Source organism: Molossus molossus, unplaced genomic scaffold, assembly GCF_014108415.1.
Source record: "Molossus molossus isolate mMolMol1 unplaced genomic scaffold, mMolMol1.p scaffold_m16_p_12, whole genome shotgun sequence".
Classification (NCBI taxonomy): domain Eukaryota; kingdom Metazoa; phylum Chordata; class Mammalia; order Chiroptera; family Molossidae; genus Molossus; species Molossus molossus.
In genome coordinates this window covers 44,215,453-44,235,609 of record NW_023425347.1, presented here as the reverse complement: position 1 = coordinate 44,235,609, position 20,157 = coordinate 44,215,453, and the positions used below count along the sequence as shown (strand labels likewise).

The 20,157-nt window shown below is 40.2% G+C and overlaps 1 protein-coding gene across 1 annotated transcript in view; it reads left to right on the top strand.

Annotated features, from left to right (window-relative positions):
* Nucleotides 1-20,157, top strand: part of GIPC2 (GIPC PDZ domain containing family member 2) — an 88,962-nt gene that overhangs the window by 43,646 nt on the left and 25,159 nt on the right. The window contains exon 3 of the mRNA XM_036256868.1: nt 6,327-6,507. Within this exon, the coding sequence (XP_036112761.1) occupies nt 6,327-6,507 (181 nt within the window). The remainder of the gene's footprint in view (nt 1-6,326; nt 6,508-20,157) is intronic.

The following is a 20,157-nucleotide window of genomic DNA, read 5'->3' as shown; positions in this document are numbered from 1 at the left end:
CAGCAACCTGGCTCACACTGGTAGCCCCGCCCTGGTGACTCCCTGAGGCCCCGCCCCACCCCACCCAACTTTCAGGCCCACCCAACTTTCAGGCCCACCCAAGCTGTTGCCAGTTGCTTAACCATAGTATTGGCCTGTCTTGGATCCTGCTTCAGGTTTTTCCTAAATTCTTTCAAACGAGCAGCATCGGGTCTCAGCTAGCCCCATACCTCTTGTTAAGTAATACACTGAAACAAACACAGGGAGGCAGCCAAAATGAGGAGACAAAGAAACAGGTCCCAAATGAAACAACAGAACAAAACCCCAAGAAAAGAACTAAGTGAAATGGAGATAAGCAACTTAACAGATGCTGAGTTCAAAATATAAGGATGCTCAATGAACTCAGTAAGAACCTCAGTGAACTTAGTGAGGGCCTCAAGAGCATAAAAAAGGACCAGTCAGAAATCATGGATGCACAGTTAGAATTGAAGGAGGCATTAACTGAAATAAAGAATAATTTACACAGCTTCAATAATTGAGTACGTAAATCCAAGGAGCAAACCATCAATTTGGAATATAAGGAAGCAAAAAATGCCCAATCAGCCCTGGCCGGTTTGGCTCAGCGGTTAGAGCATCAGCCTGCGGTCCCGAGAGTCCCGGGTTCGGTTCCCGCTAAGGGCATGTACCTCGGTTGCAGTTTGTCCCCGGCCCTGGTCGGTCGTGCGGGTGGCAGTCACTCGATGTGTCCCTTTCACATCGATGTTTCTCTCTCTCTTCTCACATCGATGTTTCTCTCTCTCTTCCTCTCTCTTCCTCCTATTCTACCTGAACAAAAAATGTCCTCGGGTGATTGGTCAGAACAGCAAAAATAAAAAAAAATAAAAAAAAATGAGGATAGTGTAAGGAGCCTCTGGGACAACTTCAAGCGTGCCAACATTTGCATCTTGGGGGTGCCAGAAGGAGAAGAGCGAGAACAAGAAATTGAAAACCTGTTTGAAACAATAATGACAGAAAACTTTCCTAACTTGGTGAAGGAAACAGACATACAAGTCCAGGAAGCACAGAGAGTCCCAAACAAGATGAACCCCAAGAGGCCCACACCTAGACACATCATCATCAAAATCCAAAAGGTTCAAGACAAAGAGAGAATCTTAAAAGCAGCAAGAGAAAGGCAGCTAGTTACCTACAAGGGAGTTCCCATAAGGCTGTCAGCTGATTTCTCAAAAGAAACTTTGCAGGACAGAAGGGAGTGGCAAGAAATATTCAGAGTGATGAAAAGCAAGAACCTACAACCAAGATTACTCTATCCTGCAAAGCTGTCATTTAGAATCGATGGCCATATGAAGAGTTTCCCAGACAAGAAAAAGTTAAAGGAGTTCATCACCACCAAACCATTATTATATGAAATGATGAAGGGTCTTTTTGAAGAAAAAGATACAATATATGAACAAACAAAATGGCAATGAATACATATCTATCAACAATGGAATCTACAAACAAAATGAACAGGTAGAACAGAAACATTCTCATAGATACAGAGAACATTTTGTTGGTTGCCAGTTGGGAGGGGGGTTAGGGGAATGGGTGAAAAAGGTGAAGGGATTATGAAGTACAAATTCATTGCTAGACTGACAAACTTCCAAGGGAAAGGGGTTGGGGGTGGGGTGGGAAGAAATAAACCAAAGAACTTATATGCATAACCAATGGACACAGACAATAGTGTGGGGAAAGGAGGGAGGGGGGTGGGAGTGGGGAGGAGGGGGTCAATGGGGGAAAAATGTGGAACATCTGTAATACATTTTACATTCAACAATAAAGATTTAAAAAAAAAAAAGAGTCATGGGTTTGCTTCTGGTCAGGGGCACGTACCTCAGATGCGGTTCTGTCCCTGGCCCTGGTCGGGTCGTGGGGGAGGCAACCACTCCATGTGTCCCTCTCACATTGATGTTTCTCTCTCTCTCTCTCTCACGCTCTCTCCCTCCCTCCCGCTCTATCTGAAGATAAATGGAAAAATATCCTGGGGTGAGGATTTAAAAAAAAATGATGACACATAGGAAATGTTTTACAGTACTCATAATTGATAGCTATTATCTGAATAATGGCAATAATAACCCATTATCACATAATTAGGAGATGAGAGCAATACAGAGAAATGTATTTAATAGTACTGCATGGTCCTCACAGATGAAACTTCAGATGAAATGAAAAGACAACAAGACTTAAACATTTATGAGTTTAGTACTCAGGACTCAACATTTCTCAGAAAAAATTATTGAAGTCAGTCAGAAAATTGAATGTATTTAAATAACAAAATCCATACATTCCTATAACATTTTAAAAGTTGGCCAACATTTTTTAGGAAGGGCCAGATAGCAAATATTTTAGGCTTCATTATAATTTAGGGCCATACACTCTCTGTGGCAAATTCTCAACCCAGCCACTGCAGCACAGAAACAGTTCCATACACAGTACTTAAATGCTGAGCATAGATATGTTCTAAATAAGTAAAACCTTGTCTATGGGCACTGTAACTTGAATTTAGTATATTTTCACATATCACAATTATCCCACTCCAACCATTTAAAAAGGTAAAAATCACTCATAACTCGAGTGATATAAAAACTAGTGGCTACACGAGCCATTGTCTGCTGATCCCTCATTTAAGAGAAGACGTATACTTTGATTTGAAATAGCAATAAGGACTTATACCATGTAGTTAAGAAATGAGGCTACATTGACTTAAAAGAACTATATTTTGAATTAAGTGACTTGTAAATAACTACACAACTGTCATTCTCAAAATATCCTCTTATAGAAATCTTTATGATTTGGGGTACTTTCACTTTAGTAGAACTAAGTCACATTTTAGCATGATGTTTATCCTGAGAATGTCGGTACTTATATATTTCTAACTAATTTTATTACTCAATTATCCAGAACTAATAATCAGCAAGCTTGGAAATGTACAAGTTCAAGGGGGCAGGGGGTTCCAGGGTGGAAGTAGGACCTGTGAGAAGAGGCATGTAAACCAGAAGAGAAGCGGTCATCTGAGAAAATAGCAAAAGTTTCCGATCCAGAAGCCGTGATATGGATGAAGAACAGCCGTAGGAGAAGTAAGCGGAAGTAAAGGGGAAAGGCAGGGTTTGTCAGAAGAGAGTTCAGAGTTCAAAGGTGATCGGTCATTTTCTCCCTCCGCTTTATTGAGGTACAATTGACATATAACATTCTATAAGTTAAAGTTGTACAGCATATTGATTTGATACACTTATATATTTAAAAATGATTACCAAAGTGGTAGGTCATTTCGAACAGCTATAACCCAAAACTCTACTCTTGGGGACATTTCATCTGACTTTTATTTCTTTTTTTTTTTAGACATTAGATCTGTGTGATTCTGAGCATACATTTTATAGTTATACCACCTCCATTTGAAGCCCAGTTCTGTTGTTCATTAGCTGGGTTATTTTGGTTAAGCCACGTTTCGTTGTGCTATGATTTTCTCATTCACTAACGGAATATTAAATATTCCTCTCCTGGGCTTGTTGTGAGGACTAAATGAGGGAATTATTTACAGTTGTTCAATGAATATTAGTTTATTATTATGAATAAGGTTTGAGGACAGTGTTGGGAGGGTCAGCTGCACAGATCTCAAAGTTGCTGACCATGGTGGTGGGGCCTGCCGTTCAGACAACTTTGGATCCGCGGCCTAAGCCTTTGGGGAGGGTGGGATGACACCTTAGAGTTCTGCTGATGTCGGTGACGAGAAGACAGAGTTCTGTAAATATATGGGGTGAAGTGATGGAAGATGCTATAATAATGGTGTGAAATGGTTGGGAACCTCTACATTCAATAATGTTGTCAGTTCTTATCTTCCCCAAAATATTTGATGTCTTCTGTGCTTTTTTCAGCATCAACCCCCAAAGTCAGATGAGAGAAAGTTCTAAGTGTTATAGAGAATGATATTAAGTGACTCAGTAAATATAAGTGTGGAATTAATGCCTCTTTTTTTTCCCTTCCTGGTTTTGTGCCTGAGTAGTACTTTTAGCAATATTATTTATCTCTATCAAGTTATGCTACAATTATCAAAGTATATTAGATTTCAGAAATTTGTCTCAATTGCAACCTTATTCTTTATCTACTTAGGAAGCTAAGGCTCAGGTATATATAATCAATGTCTCCCACTTTGCTTCTATATCTGGTTCACCACATGGTGTTCTTCTCCAAGTTCCTTCTGTTGATTTTCCTGTCTCTTCATCCCAGATCCTCACCTGCTGCTCCGATGGTTACATGTGCTATGACTTTTCTCTTGCCCACCTGGTTCTCACCTTGTTGCCTGCTGACTTCCGGTAACTGCCTTTCCTCCCTCTGTCCGGGCACTCTTCTGGTGACTTCTGTGGCTACTCCCAGACCCAGGTGGCCCTAGATTTTTATTACTCTGCCTTTTAATTAACTGGTAAGATTCATGCTGGTCTTTAAAGTCTTTTATTGAATTATTTGTATATAACACTTATTTTTAATAAAATCATAACAATGTCAAACAAAAAATAATACGTGAAATGGAAATTTGTATGGTGTAAATTGATTGAGAAAAATAGCTTCAGAATGTATCAAGAAATAACCAAGATGAAAATTAAGAAGAAAGTTAGGGTTATAGATGTTCACATTCTCTATTGGTTAGGTGACAGAATATTAGAGATCTTTTTTCTTTGTTTATTTGGACTCTCGTGTTCTGTTTAATCTTGCTTGTGTTTCCACGAGTAGTGTGTTGTGGTTACCCTTGTTTGTTTTTGTAGCCATAAGGCTAATATGGACTTATAATAAACGAATGCCAGTTAGATGATGAAATTTCTGGTTTCTTTGTTTTATAACTATTGTAATGATAAATGATAACTCTGTTTGAATTGGCCTTATTGTGTCATTGGCGTAAAGCCTAGTAACAGTCACTATTACAACAAACATAGCAGTGATCTTAAGATTGCGGGGTAAAAAAGAAACCTGTCGTGAGTTTTAGAATATTAGTAATGAAATTTAAAAATTTAAAATGCCCAAACTTCTCAGGCTTGTCTTTTACAACATTTCCCTCCGTCTTTTGGCAATACTAAGCAGATGCTGGGGTACATGAGATCAGTTTTTCTCTTAACTATTGGACACAGTGATCCATCAGCCTCCTGATTCAGATGTGATTCTTCCATCTGGCAAGAGTGGGGAATGCACACACCTTTATCACAGAATAGCAACAGCCCTGGATGTCCCTATCCTGTCATTCCCGTGAGGGCTTTATGACACCTGAGGCTGATTGTGGCCTCATTTTGCTCCATTCCTTACCAATGGATGGAGGGACTTTTCCATCCTTTGCAGGATTGTCACTTGTGCAGTTTTCTGGAGTTCCTGTTCCTAAAATCCCTTCAGAAATTCTCAGTGATGTCTTAGGGGGTCTTAGGCCTCATTTGGAGGCTGCAGCGGGAGATACATTGTGTACAAACAAGTAAGATAGATGTAAGAAAAATCAATTTGAAATCTCTCCTTGGGTCCTAAGTTATCCTCATCTAAAATATATAAATGAAAAATAATAGTATAAAATCATTCTTATTGGCTCCCCAAAGGGTACCCACACCTGTCTTTTATTAAATATCAATTTTCTTAGCTAAGGTTGTATGAAGTCTTGAATCACAGCATTTGTAATGAAGATTTAAAGAATATAGCCAGTAGAAAACTCTCAAGCTCTATTCTTGTGTAATAGGCTTCAAGTTGAAATGATTCAGTTATCATTTACGGAGGGACTTTTCTCAGCAGGCACTGTGCTAAGTATAAGCATACAATGGTGAATAAGACCATCTTTGTCCCCAAGGACATTATATAGCTCAGTAATGGAGCCTGAGAGGTAGATGAACAATTGCACTGTGGTTATGTCCAACTTGGCAAATTACTTGATCTCCCTAAGCCTCAATTTTCCTGATCTATGACAGGAGACTCTCTTTAAGGTTGTTAAAAGTAAATGAGATAGTAAATTTAAAATGCTTAGCTTAGAGCTCAGCGTATGTAGCAAGAAATACTGTAGAAGCATGAGAGTGGTACCTTATCTCGGGGGAGTGGGCTTGGGGAGATGCCAGGAAAAGCTTCTCAGAGGAGGTGGTGACTGTGATGAAGCTGAATTCTGAATACTGAGGCAGAAGAAGAATGGTAGGAGGTAAGACAGTCGTCTTTTGTTGCTTGATCTTCCATCTTTGACTGAGCATTAAACTGCACTGTTAGTATGTTAATATATTGTATATAATGCCTCAAGAACATGAAAAATAATGTTACGCAGTTCTATTTTATATTAAGCTTTATCCTTAATTCTCTTTCAGAGAATCAAAGAGGGCAGCATAATTGATGCAGTGAAAACAATCTGTGTAGGAGATCATATTGAATCCATAAATGGAGAAAGTATTGTTGGGTGGCGTCATTTTGATGTTGCTAAGAAGTTAAAGGAATTAAAAAAAGAGGAACTCTTTACCATGAAGTTAATAGAACCGAAGAAGGCATTTGGTAAGTTGGTTTTGTGTGTGTGTGTGTGTGTGTGTGTGTGTGTGTGTGTGAAATGATTCTTTCCCCTGAATTATCTTTCATTTTTTAAAAATCATTTTATTACCATTTATAACATTTATAACATAGTTATATTTTTCAGAGCTCTGTGCCAAATTCTTTTTGTTTAAAACAATTTTTTCTCAATGACAGTTTATATTAATATTGTATGTATTGGATTCAGATTTACAGCATAGTGGTCGGACAGTCATATACTTTACAAAGTGCTCCCCTGAAATTTCCAGTTTCCCTGACTTGTCCTCTCAGGGAGATGAGCACAGCGGTGTGGTGCCACGTGCTTCTGCTGTATTGGTTAAAACCACAGGAAATAATAAATAGTACTACTTATAAAGAAAACAACCACTGCAGGGAAAAAATGTTGCCTACAAGGGCATTTTCTTTTTTTTCTTTTTTTTTTTTTAATCCTCACCCGAGAACATTTTTCCATTTTTTGTTCAGATAGAGCGGGAGGGTGAGAGAGGAAGAGAGAGAGAGAGAAACATCGATGTGAAGGGACACATCGAGTGGCTGCCACCCGCACGACCAACCAGGGCCGGGGACAAACTGCAACCGAGGCACGTGCCCTTAGCGGGAACCGAACCCGGGTCTCTCAGGACCGCAGGCCGACGCTCTAACCGCTGAGCCAAACCGGCCAGGGCTACAAGGGCATTTTCTAAAAAAGGCATCTGGGCCTGGTTGGTGTGGCTCAGTGGCCTGAGCATTGTCCCATGGACCGACATCCCAGTTCGATTCCTGGTCAGGGCACGTGCCCAGGTTGGGGGCTCGATCCCCAGTGTGGGTGTGCAGGAGGCAGCTGATCAATGTTTCTCTCTCATATCGATGTTTCTATGTCTCTCTCCCTTCTTCTCTTTCTAAAAAAAAATTTTTTTTAAAAGGCATTTGGGGTCATGGAGTCTTTAAATTTGATGTGGCTGTTCCAAATGATGACAGCACACTGTACTGTATTCATCTTCCTGAGCACTAAGATTTTTATTAAGCTCTCTAAACTCTATTAACGGTCATGCATGGACTTCAATAGCAAAAACTTTAGTTACACACAGAATTGGTATTTAAAATACTTATCTAGTCTATTTTAAAGACTTCCTTCAATACTTTTCCTCCACTGGCATTCTGGATTGGCAGGGTGGGATGGTATGAAATTACTTTGGTGTGACATCTGTACTTGCTTGGTTTTAGCCATGGCAGCTGTGTTCCAGCTCTTGTTCAAACCCCTGGGGCCATCTCATCTCCAGGAAAATGTGCCAGCTTCTCTCAGTACCCAGCACTATTTTAATGAGCCAAACGACGGCCTAGTGTTCATCAGTGTTAAAATATCTTCAGAATCATTCTGGGCCTGCCCTTACTCATTTGTGACCCCACCCACGTGCTGTTCTCGCCTTTGCTCACAGAACATAAACATTCCTTGCAGTTTGTCTAATGGCTATTTTCTTGGGGTAATGACAATGATGGGAGAATGCAATAGGTCTGGGGAATTCTGTTTCTCCTTCCTTTAGCAAGTAAGTGGCAAGTTCTAGCCATACGGAACTGGACATTTTTTTTTTTTCGGCTTCCAGGTGATTCTGTGCCATTTAATAGAAATACAGTGTAGGTTATATTACTTGTGGGAGACAGAGTTCCAAGAAGATGTAAGAAAAGAATGCTTTATGCCAATGCTGTTCCTGGAGGGATCATTCTAGAAATCACTGCCATGGACACGTAATGCGGCATGGCTCACTGCCGCGTCTGAGCACACTTCGCGCAGAGGACGGTGGCCAGCACCTGGGTTTCTATCCAGCAGCTCCTTTTGAAGTGGCTTTGCTTGGTCACCAACTTCCCAGGTGTCACAGCATATAAACTGATAGCATGTAGGCAGTCTGTAGACTCTGTAAATCGAAGTCATTCTCATAGTATAGTCCAAGGAATACAATGTTCATTCTGCATTTATCTCTACCACATAATCTTGTTTTCCAAGTTAATCTCTCCCTGTTTTTCTTTGTTGCCTTCTAAGAATTCCATGAACAGATTTGAGAGGGACACTGGGTATGCTTTTCCTAATGAAGGTATGTTATTTCAGCATCCCAAATTCTGGTGTTGCTGTGGGTTAGGATACCTGGAGGTTGATTTTGGAACCATAACAGTTTTTCATTTCCCAAGGTTTCTATGGCAGCTGAACACAACTTAAGTCTGCTGGTCGATATGCATTTTCCACTCTGTGGGTTGGTTCTTGTCTCTGAGCCCAGCCTGGGGACTTTTCTCTTAGAAGTAGGCCTTACTGGAGATTCCAAATGGGCGGCAGAGTGAATGGAAGCTACACAGACCAATTTCAAACTGGAATTACAACTAAAATGAAGACAAATCGCCGGGAAAAAGCAACAGAAAAGCAGCTTGCAAGGACCATATAACCAGGAACACTGAATTGATCCTGGTAGGATTGTGGAGCCGCAAGAGCGGGGCTGGGAGCCCATGGACAGCAGTGGTCTTAGCTGTGAGCAGCACCCTCAGGGTTAAAGTCCCAAGCTGGTTCCACAGCGCAGAAGCTAAGACAGAGCACTAAATTAGCCATAGCCACACACCTTGGGCTCCGGCAAAGGGAAGATGGACTGGACTGGAACTGTGGGGACACTCGGGATTAGGAGGGCACTCAGAGCTTTTGCTGAGTCACAGTCACACAGGATGGTGGCAATCTTACTCCTTCCCAGGGCTCGGGGAGAGACAGCAGCCCCTCCCTCGGAGATTCAACCCCACCCAGGTGGGCCAAAGAAATGCAAACTGAGGGTCAGGGTCATTAACAACCAGCATCTGACCCACCCTCAGGAAATCCTCTTCTGCTGAACACCTGACAGACTTTTTATTCAACTGAGAAGCCAACGCTCTTCAAGTAACCGAGACTAATAGCCTCCAGGCAAAAAACTAGAGGATAACTGAACTATTCCTGGGCTTGCAAATCTACCCAGGAAAGTAAGACTTGACAGTGGTGTTTAACGTGGGTCCTCCCACATTTATCCAAACTCAGTAGAGGGAGCCACAAACAGCATAACACCAACACCCACAGGGAAAATTTGGCAGGCTCCAAAACCCACTGAGATAGCCAAAATGGTGAAATAAAGAAACAAATCCCAAATGAAAGAACAAGAGAACTCTACTGAAGATGAGATAAATGAAATGCAGGTAAGCAAGTTACCAGGGGTAGAATTCAGAGCCATGATCTTGAGGAAGCTCAACAGCATGAGTAAATGAAGAATGACATAGCAGAAATTAAGAACACATTGGAAGGACTAAACAGCAGAGTAGAGGAAGCTGAGGACGAAATCAGTGAATTAGAAGACAGGGTAGAAAAAAATCAACCAATCAGAAAACCAAAACAACAATTAAAAAACAGAAAGCTTAAGAGAACTGTGGAACAACTGAAAATGTAATAATATTTGCTTCATAGAAGTTCCTGAAGAAGAAGAAAATGAGCTAGGGTTAGAGAATATATTTGAAAAAACAGTGACAGAAAACTTCCCTAACTTGGTGAAGAAAGAAGGCATTCAAGTTCAAGAAGCACAGAGAGCCCCAAGTAAGAAGAACCCAAACAGGCCTACATGAAGACACATAGTAATTAAAATGCCAAAAATTAAAGACAAAGAGAGAATCCTAAAGGCAGCAAGAGATAAGCAACAGGTTACCTACAAAGGAATCCCCATAAGGCTCTCAGTTGACTTCTCAGCAGAAACACTACAGGCCAGAAGGGAATGGCATGAAGTAATCAAGGTCATGGAAAACAAGGATCTGAATTCAAGACTACTCTATCCAGCAAGGCTATCATTCAAAATAGAAGGTCAAATAAAAAGCTTCCCAGACAAAAAAAGGCTAAAGGAATACATTAGGACCAAACCAGCACTGCAAGAAATGTAAAAAGGACTGCTGTAATTAGTAGAAGAAATAAGAAGAAAAAATATAACCACACTAAACAAAAATGGCAATAAATAAGTACACATCAATAATCACCTTAAATGTAAATGGATTGAATGCTCCGGTAAAAAGATAGAGTAGCTGATTGGATAAGAAAGCATGACTTATATATATGTTGTTTACAAGAGACCCACCTCACAACAAAAGACTCACATAGGTTGAAAGTGAAGGGATGGAAAAAAATCTTCCAAGCAAACGGAAAGGAAAAAAAAAAAAAAGCTGGGGTAGCAATACTCATATCTGATAAAATAGATTTCCAAGTGAAGGCCATACCAGAGACAAAGAAGGTCACTACATAATATTGAAAAGATCTATTTAACAGGAAGATATAATCTTGGTAAATATATATGCACCCAATATAGGAGCACCAATATATATTAATCTTCTGGAGGACTTCAAAGGAGAAATTGACAGCAATACAATCATAGCAGGGGACTTCAACACCCTGCTGATATCACTGAATAGATCATCTAGACAGAAAATTAACAAGAAACAGAGACTCTAAATGAATTACTAGACCAAATGGATTTAATAGATATTTACAGAGAATTACACCCCAAAACTACAGAATTCACCTTCTTCTCAAGTGCACATGGGACATTTTCAAAGATAGACAACATGTTAGGACATAAACTAAGTCTCTACAGGTTCAAGAAGATTGAAATCATATCAGGCATCTTTTCAGATCACAATGGCATGAAACTAGAAATCAATTGCAACAAGAACATACAAAGACATTTGAGCACATGGAAGGCTAAATAGCATGTTATTAAACAATGAATGGGTTACCGAGGAGATCAAGGAAGAAATTAAAAACTTCCTGGAAACCAATGAAAATGAAGACACAACAACACAAAATCTATGGGATGCAGTGAAAGCAGTTCTGAGAGGGAAGTTCATAGCACTACAGGCCTACCTCAAGAAATAAGAAACATTTCTAATAGACTATCTAACCTCACAACTTAAAGAACGAGAAAGTAAACAAAAAGAAAACCCCAGAGCAAGTAGAAGGAAGGAAATAGTAAAGATCAGAGCAGAAATAAATGACATAGAGACCAAAGAAACAATTCAAAGGATCAGTGAAACAGAGAGCTGGTTTTTCGAAAAGATAAACAAGATTGATGGATCCTTAGCTAGACTCACCAAGAAACAAAGAGAGAGAACCCAAATACACAAAATTAGAAAAGAAAGAGGAGAAGTAACAACTGACACCACAGAAATACAAAGGATTGTAAACAAATACTATGGACAATTATATGGCAACAAATTGAACAATCTAAATGGACAAATTTCTAGAAACACATCATCTCCCAAAACTTGACCAGGAAGCGATAGAAAACTTGAACAGACAAATAACAACTAAGGAAATTGTAGATGTAATCAAGACTCTCCTGGCAAAAAGAAGCCTAGGCCTGGATGGCTTCACAGGGGATTTTTACTGAACATTCGAAAAAGAACTAATACCCATTCTCCTCAAACTATGTCAAAAATTTAAGAAGAAGGAAGACTTCCAAACTTGTTTTATGAGGCCAGCATAATTCCAATTCCAAAACCAATTGTAGAAAAAGACACTACAAAAAAAGAAAACTACAGGCCAATATCCCTGGTGAACATAGATGCCAAAATCCTGAACAAAATACTAGTAAATTGAATTCAGCAATACATCAAAAAAATTATTAACTATTACCAAGTGGGATTCATCCCAGGGATGCAAGGCTGGTACAATATTTGCAGATCAATAGATGTGATACACCACATAAACAAAATGAAAGGTACAAACCATATGATCATATCAATAAATGCTGAAAAAGCATTTGACAAAATGCAGCACCCATTTCTGATAAAAATGCTCAGCAATGTGGGAATAGAGGGATCATATCTCGACATAATGAAGGCCGTATATGAAAGACCTACAGCCAGCATCATACTCAATGGGCAAAAACTAAAAGCATTTCTCTTAAGAACAGGAACAAGAAAAGGATGCCCACTATTGCCACTCTTATTTAACATAGTAGTGGAAGTCTTAGCCACATCAGTCAAACATGAAGAATAAATAAAAGGGATCCAAATTGGAAAGGAGGAAGTGAAACTGTCATTATTCACAGATGACATGATATCATACATATGAAACACTAAAAACTTCATCAAAAATCTACTAGACTTAATAAATGAATTTGGCAGAGTAGTAGGATACAAAATTAATGTCAAGAAATCGATGGCATTTTTTTTTTTTATCCTCACCTGAGGACATTTTTTTTTGTTCAGATAGAGTGGGAGGGAGATAGAGGAGGAGGAGAGAGAGAGAAACATTGACATGAAAGGGACACATCGAGTGGCTGCCACCCCTACGACCCAACCAGGGCCAGGGACAAACTGCAACCGAGGTAGATGCTCTTAGCAGGAACCAAACCTAGGTCTCTCTGGACTGCAGGCCAGTGCTCTAACCACTGAGCCAAACTGGCCAGGGCTCGATGGCATTCTTATACACCAATGATGAACTCACAGAAAGAGAAACTAAAGAAACAATCCCATTTACCATTGCGACAAAAAAAATTAAGATACATAGGAATAAACTTAACCAAAGAAGTAAGGACCTATTTGCAGAAAACTACAGGACATTGAAAAAAGAAATAGAGGAAGATATAAAAAAGTGGAAGCACATACCTTGTTCATGGATTGGAAGAATTAACATTATTAAAATGTCCATATTACCCAAAGCAATCTATAGATTCAATACAATCCCCATCAACCAATGACATATTTTACAGAACCAGAACAAATACTTCAAAAGTTTATATGGAACCAAAAAAGACCTCGAATAGCCACAGCAATCTTGAAAAAGAAGGACAAAGTAGGTGGGATCACAATACCAGATATCAGGTTATACTACCAAGCTAATCAAAACAGCCTGGTACTGGCACAAGAACAGGTGTATAGACCAGTGGAACAGAACAGAGAACCCAGAAATTGACCCAAGACATTATGTTTAATTAATCTTTGACAAAGGTGGCAGGAGCATACAATGGAGTAAAGACAGCCTCTTTAATAAATGGTGTTGGGAAAATTGGTCAGATACATGCAAAAAAATGAAACTAGATTATCACCTTACACTATACACAAGAATAAACTCAAAATAGATAAAAGACTTAAATGTGACTCGTGAATCCATAAAAATCCTAGAAGAAAATGTAGGCAACAAAATTTTAGACGTTACATGCAGCAGAGACTTCACTGATACATCACCTAAGGCAACAGAAACAAAGGGAAAAATGGACACATGGGACTACATCAAACTAAAAAGCTTCTGCACAGCCAGAGAAACAACCATCAAAATGGAAAGGGAACCCACTGTATGGGAAAGCATAATTGCCAATGATACATCAGATAAGGGGTTAATTTCCAAAATATATAGAGTGCTCATACAACTCAACAAAAGGAAGACAAAGAACCCAATTAAAAATGGGCAGAGGAGCTAAATAGACACCTCTCCAAACAGGACATACAAATGGCCAAGAGACATATGAAGAAATGCTCAACATCACCAATCATCAGAGAGATGCAAATTAAAACAACAATGAGGTATCACCTCACACCTGTCAGAATGGCCGCCATCAACAAATCATCAAACAACAAGTGTTGGCGAGGGTGTGGAGAAAAGGGGACTATATGGTAAATAGCTGGTGGGAATGCAAACTGGTGCAGCCTCTATGAAAAACACTATGGTGTTTCCTCAAAAAATAGCTTATTGCTGTGAAGGGGAAGAAAAATAAAATGATCTCTACCCTTCTGAGTTGTTGACTAAGACATTAAAATAATTGATTCACAGGAGAAAAAAGAAACAAAAGCTTAATAACGTATATACCTCCTGTATACATACGGAGACCCAGGAAAACTGAGTAACTAATCACTGTGGCTAAAACCATCTTCAGCTGAACACAAAAGAAGATGTTGGGTTTTTGGAGAGTCAGTTATGGGAGGTTATCAGGAAAATCACAGCAAACAAGAGTAAGGATGTTATGCAAATTTAAGTCCTCTGCATTGACAAGAGTTTCTAGAGGTAAGGTCAACCCCCTCTGTGGTACAGCTTGAAAGACACCCTTACAAATGGAGATTTCCTTATAAATGTAAATGTATTCTACAAAAAGTGACTTCTACTTGGTTTTCAGAGCTTCTCCCATGTCTGCTGTTTTGTAAAATTAACCAGCCTAAAATAATCCTCATGCCAAATGGACATACTTTGGGGTGACAACTTCTGTTCCTCTGCAGTTCCTAGGCTACAAACCTGTGTAGGATATTACTGTACTGAATCCTGTAAGCAGCTGTAGCACAGTGCTGTTTGTGTAATGCATTGTGCTACAACCTTAGGATGGCTATAACGTCACTAGGCATAGGAGTTTTTCAGCTCCATTGTAATTTGATGGGACCCTGTGGTGTAGGTAGCACATGACAATAATTTGAAGCCTTGGAAACAGATCCAATTACTCAGAATAATAAGAGAAAATGGCCCTGGCCAGTGGTATGGCTCAGCTGGTTGGGTGGCTGTCCAGTGCACAAAAAGGTCACCAGTTTGATTCCTGGTCATGGCACATGCTGGATTGTGGGCTCATTCCCCGGTAGGGGGCTTACAGGAGGTAGCTGACCCATGTTTCACTCTCACATTGATGTTTCTTTCTCTCTCTTTTCTTCTCTCTCTAAAAGTCTACAACAACAGCAAATACACACACACACACACACACACACACACACACACACACACACACATATGAACACATATAAAAAGAAACAGAGAAAATGACCAAAACCAGATCTGTGGGGGGACCCCAGCATTTAAGGTATGGAAAGAAAAGAAGCCAGCAAGTGAGGAATGACCCGACGTGGAGGAAGACGTCTTAGAGGCAGCCCTGACACAGGCACTCAATAAGTCACTTGTCCCAAGAGCAGATGCTCCATGCAGCTGCACTAAGTTGGCTGTGGGCTCTGCAGGGGAATGAAGGCCGTTATAAAACGTGTTCTCATAATCCCTTGTGCTGGTTTAAATCACTGTTTTCCAACCAGTGGGTCTCAACCAGTGAGTTTAGAACACAAAGTAGAATAGAATTGAAAATTTCATAGTGCTTTGTGCCTAGTAAGTGTGGGTATTATTTCGATTACATCATTTCTGTGGATGTGTATGTGTGTGTTTCAGTTTCGTTTATATGTGTGTGTATGTATGTATGTATATATATGTATATTTATATATGTGTATATTTTCTCATTCTGTGTCATAGCAAAAAACATTTGAAAGCCACTGGTTTAAATGACTCCCTCATTGAAAATTCGTAGTTTAATGGGAAATCTCTCCCATATCTAGCATGGTTTCTCTTGGTCAGCTGCTTTCTGATCCAAATCCAAATTTTCCTTCCTTCTAGCCATGAGTTGATGGCAACCTTCCCAGTTCTTATCAAGTATCGGCTGGAATGTCTCTAGTGGTATTTATTTATTTATTTTTTAAAGGCACAGCTCACTTCCTTTTCTCTTTTGCCAATGAAAAGGAACATGTCTCCACAGTGAGCTCAACTGTGCAGAGTTTGCCCTGTAAACCTAGATTTTCCCAAGGCTCTGAAAATTTGCTCTTCCATTTCAGGCTTCAGGACCAGACTAGTTCAACTGGTTTGTTTTCCTATGCGGCCTCTTAATGGCAGAGAAATAATTAAATGTACGAGGCTTCGATTCAGTTTTACTTACAGGAGTCTCTACTTGGTTTGTCCTGGAGAATTTTTAAAATTTGCAGTTCTGCCCTTTATGGAAAGAGGTTTGTGGGAGGAGACCTGAAATGTTTCTGTCAAGTGTTTTGAAAATGAGAAAGGGAATTGAAAGAAAGCTGACCTCCTAAAGCATTGATGGTCTTTATTTTGGGGTTAGATTTTGTAACAGCCCTCTGGGCTATGTCTTCTTTTAGAGGCTGCATTTTGGTGCTGTGTGTCCACTAGAATAGGATGTTCAGTATGTGAATTATGTCTGAGTCCTTTGAGTCATTCACAGCTGGAAAACTCAGACCTCATCTTCATGATTCAGCTTAACTGATGTACTTATTTTTAAAGATTAAGTCCATTTGATTTTAAAGAGAAACTTTGGCTTTTAAGTTTTATATGACTTTTTAGATATTTCAAACATTTAAAAGTACTTACTATTATTCATGCTATTTCAGACTACAAATGCTTTTGGTACTTTCCCATATATATGGAATTCTACCAAATATCCTGGTGACTATGAGAAAAGTTACAAAAGAGATAGCAAAAGTGGAAGTCATTCAGGACATAGACTCTGCCACGTATGGCTACGTGATAATGTGATGTTGGGTGAATTGCTTATCCTTTCTTTGCTTTGGTTTCCTCACACATAAAACTGAAGATGGGCTGTTGTGAGTGTTAAGTGATTAAACATTTGGAAAAATGTCGTAGAATAGTTTTTGATGCATAATAAGTCTTCAACAAAAGTTAGCTGGAATTACTACTGTTATTATGAAGGTATAATCTTTTCTTTAAGGAGCCATTTTAGACACGAGATGAACCTACATGCCACAGGAAAAGCCATGTGGGTGAGTTGCTGATTAGCAAGTATTCATTGAGAATTCTGACACTTCCAGATCCTGGAAAGATGGAAGGTAATATCACATCTCATATCAAATAGTGAAATATATCAGTATATCACTGTCATAGCTGCAGTTCACGTTTCTGAGTACTTGATAAGTAGGAAATCATTTAATCCTTACTACCATTCTTAAAGGGTAAGCAATTTGTTCAGGGTTTTGGAGCCAGCTAGCGAGTGACAGAAGCAGATTTCTCACCTTGGCAGCGGATCTTCGGAGCCAGCTCTCTAACAGCTGTGATGTCAGCGTGTTTGTTGATCTCCAGGAGCTTACAATTTACAAAAAGGAGCAGAAACATTAAAAATCAAGTACCCTGGCTGGTTTGGCTCAGCAGTTAAAGTGTTGGCCCTTGGACCAAAGAGTTGTGGGTTCAGTTCTGGTCAAGGGCATGTACCTTGGTTGTGGTTCATCCCCGGCCCTGGTCAGGGTTGTGCGGGAGGCAACCAGTCGATGTGTCTCTCTCACATCTATTTTTTTTTTCTCTCTCTCTGCTCTTCCCACTCTATCTGAAGAAAAAGAATCAAGTAATCACCCTGGCCAGGTAACTAAGTTGGTTCAAGCATCATTCTGATGCACCAAGGTTGTGAGTTTGATCTCTGGTCAGGGCACATAAAAGAATCAACCAATAAATGCATAAATAAGTGGAACAACAAATCGATGTTTCTCTCTCTCCCCCTCTAAAATCAACCAATCAATAAAAATTAACAGAAAAAAATCAAGTGCCCTGGCCAGTGTGGCTCAGTTGGTTGAACGTCATCCCATGCACCCAGAGGTCGTGGGTTCAATTCTGATGAGGACACATGCCTGGGTTGCCCAATAGGGGGCATGCAGGAGGCAGCCAATAGATGTTTCTTTCTCATTGATGTTTCTCTCTTTCTCTCTCTCCCTTCCTCCCACTCTAAAATCAATAAAAACATATTAAAAAAAGAATCAAGTAATTCTATGGTAATAGCTACCATTTATTGAATACTTATTAGAAGCAATGTGGTATTGTGGTCTAGAGCATAGACCCTGAGCCAAACGATTGGGTTTAATTTCTGTCTTTGCTGCTTATTACCTATGTGATCTGTTTACTTATCCACAAAGTGTTGTGAGGATTAAATGAGTTAATGTATGTAAAGTGCTTAGCATAGTGCTTGGCACACAGTACCACATGAGTGTTAGTCATCGCTGCTAGGACTACAGCTCTTAGGGCCTGATTTAAGCCTCATGCCATTCCTATGAAGTTTTCTAGATAAGTAGACTGAGGCTTTGGGCAGTGAAATACCACACTGAGGTCACTCAGCGGTGGGCAGGAAGTGCAGGGATAATACTCCAGTCCTGTTTGCTCCCCAGGCTTCTGTGCTTGACCTTAGGTATTACTGCTTCTTTAGTAGTTCTAAATACATGTTATAGTAGTTCTGATATATGTTATAATGCTGGTTTAAACAAAGTGGAATTCTGCTGACTTGCCCATGATTGGGAAGGATTCTAAGGCTTAGAGGCTTAGTGTGTGATGGTGGCTGGGAGAAGTGATAAGATTGGGAAGAACTTCCCCAAAGAGAAAGCCATGGGACAGACGATTTTTGCCAGGTCCCACTCCCATCAGGGACCAGTGTCCCATTCCCATGTAACTTCCTCTGCGGGGCGACAGGATGCCCGATAGAGCTGCACGGGGATTTCAGGGCTGGGAGAGCTGTGGCCTAGCAACCCGAGGCGAAAGACTCCCTGTGCCTGGGTGTGGACCACGACTTGGACACTCAGCTTCAGGGTAGAATCTGAGTAAACTGAACCTAACCTCTGCCCTCCAGACCGTGAGAGGGGAAGAGAGACTCCTCCAGCATGCCTGAGATCAAACTTCTCACCAAACCTGTGGCGTAGGGAGCTTAAAGTCAGGTTCAGTCCGACAGATTTTTTTTTTTTTCCAGAATGGTAGAGTAAAATTTAAATCTACTACAGAAATTTAAATGGGTGTTCAGAAAAGGGAAAGATATGAGCAGGCTGGACTCGGTGAGAAAGATTCCTAGAGAAGGTTGTACTTGAACTTGGCCTTGGGGGGTGGAAAAGCATGGACAAGGAAGGATGGTTCCCTAGAGGAAGTGTTTAGGGCAGCAGGGCAGGGCACAGCCTAGCCTCGGAGGGACTGCGCCCAATCAGCAAGGAGCTCCAGGCCATGTGAAGAGGAGCTCTGAAAACTGGGGGGAGCCCTGAGCTTGTCTTAGAGGATCATAGGGAGGCATTTTGATATTAGAACTGAGGAGGGACGTGATAAAATAGATTTTGGGGAATGAAGCCCAAAAGAGCAAGGTCGCTATCTTGGATTAGAGGAGAAACCAAGTAAGAGGCTGCTGCGACAGTTCAGGGGTAAATGACAAGGGCTGGGATTCAGGTCCGCGGTGGGAATTCGAAGAAAAGAAAAAAACTTGGTAATATTGCAAAGGCAGAAATGGGGGTAGGAGGTGCATTGATGTTGTTTAGCTGAAGCAGAGAGGAGAGAAAGCTGAGAAGCAAATGTGCCTCCGAGGATTTCTACCTTCAGAGCTACCTGATAAAAGTGATTATTGGAAATGAGGTAGTTGGGATGTAGAAACAGGTTGGGGAAGTCAGGGAGAGAAGTTCAGTTTGAGATGTTCTGCATTTTATCTGACAGTGGCACTCTCTTTCATGCATATTTGGGGGGCAAAGGTTTAACATGCTCACGATGACACATTCTTGAGGGTAGAACATGCCACTTAATCTTTATGTCATAGAGTTTGTTCTGCCATTCTTGTATCTAGCTAGACACGGGTTAGGCATCCACCACAAAGACACTCTGGGAAAAGATTGATGAAGAATCAAGTTCTTTTGTGGGGTGTGGCAGGTGTGTTAGATGAAGACTGAGTGTAACTGATACATGTGTATCTAGTGTAAAGACCCATATGGATTAAGGCCCAGGATAAATACGCACTCTTTTCTACTCTAGTTGTTCTTGACCTAAGAATGTCCAAACTTGTAGAGAATTTTAATAAAAATTTATCTGAGCCAAACAGGACATGATATACCTAGAAGTAGGA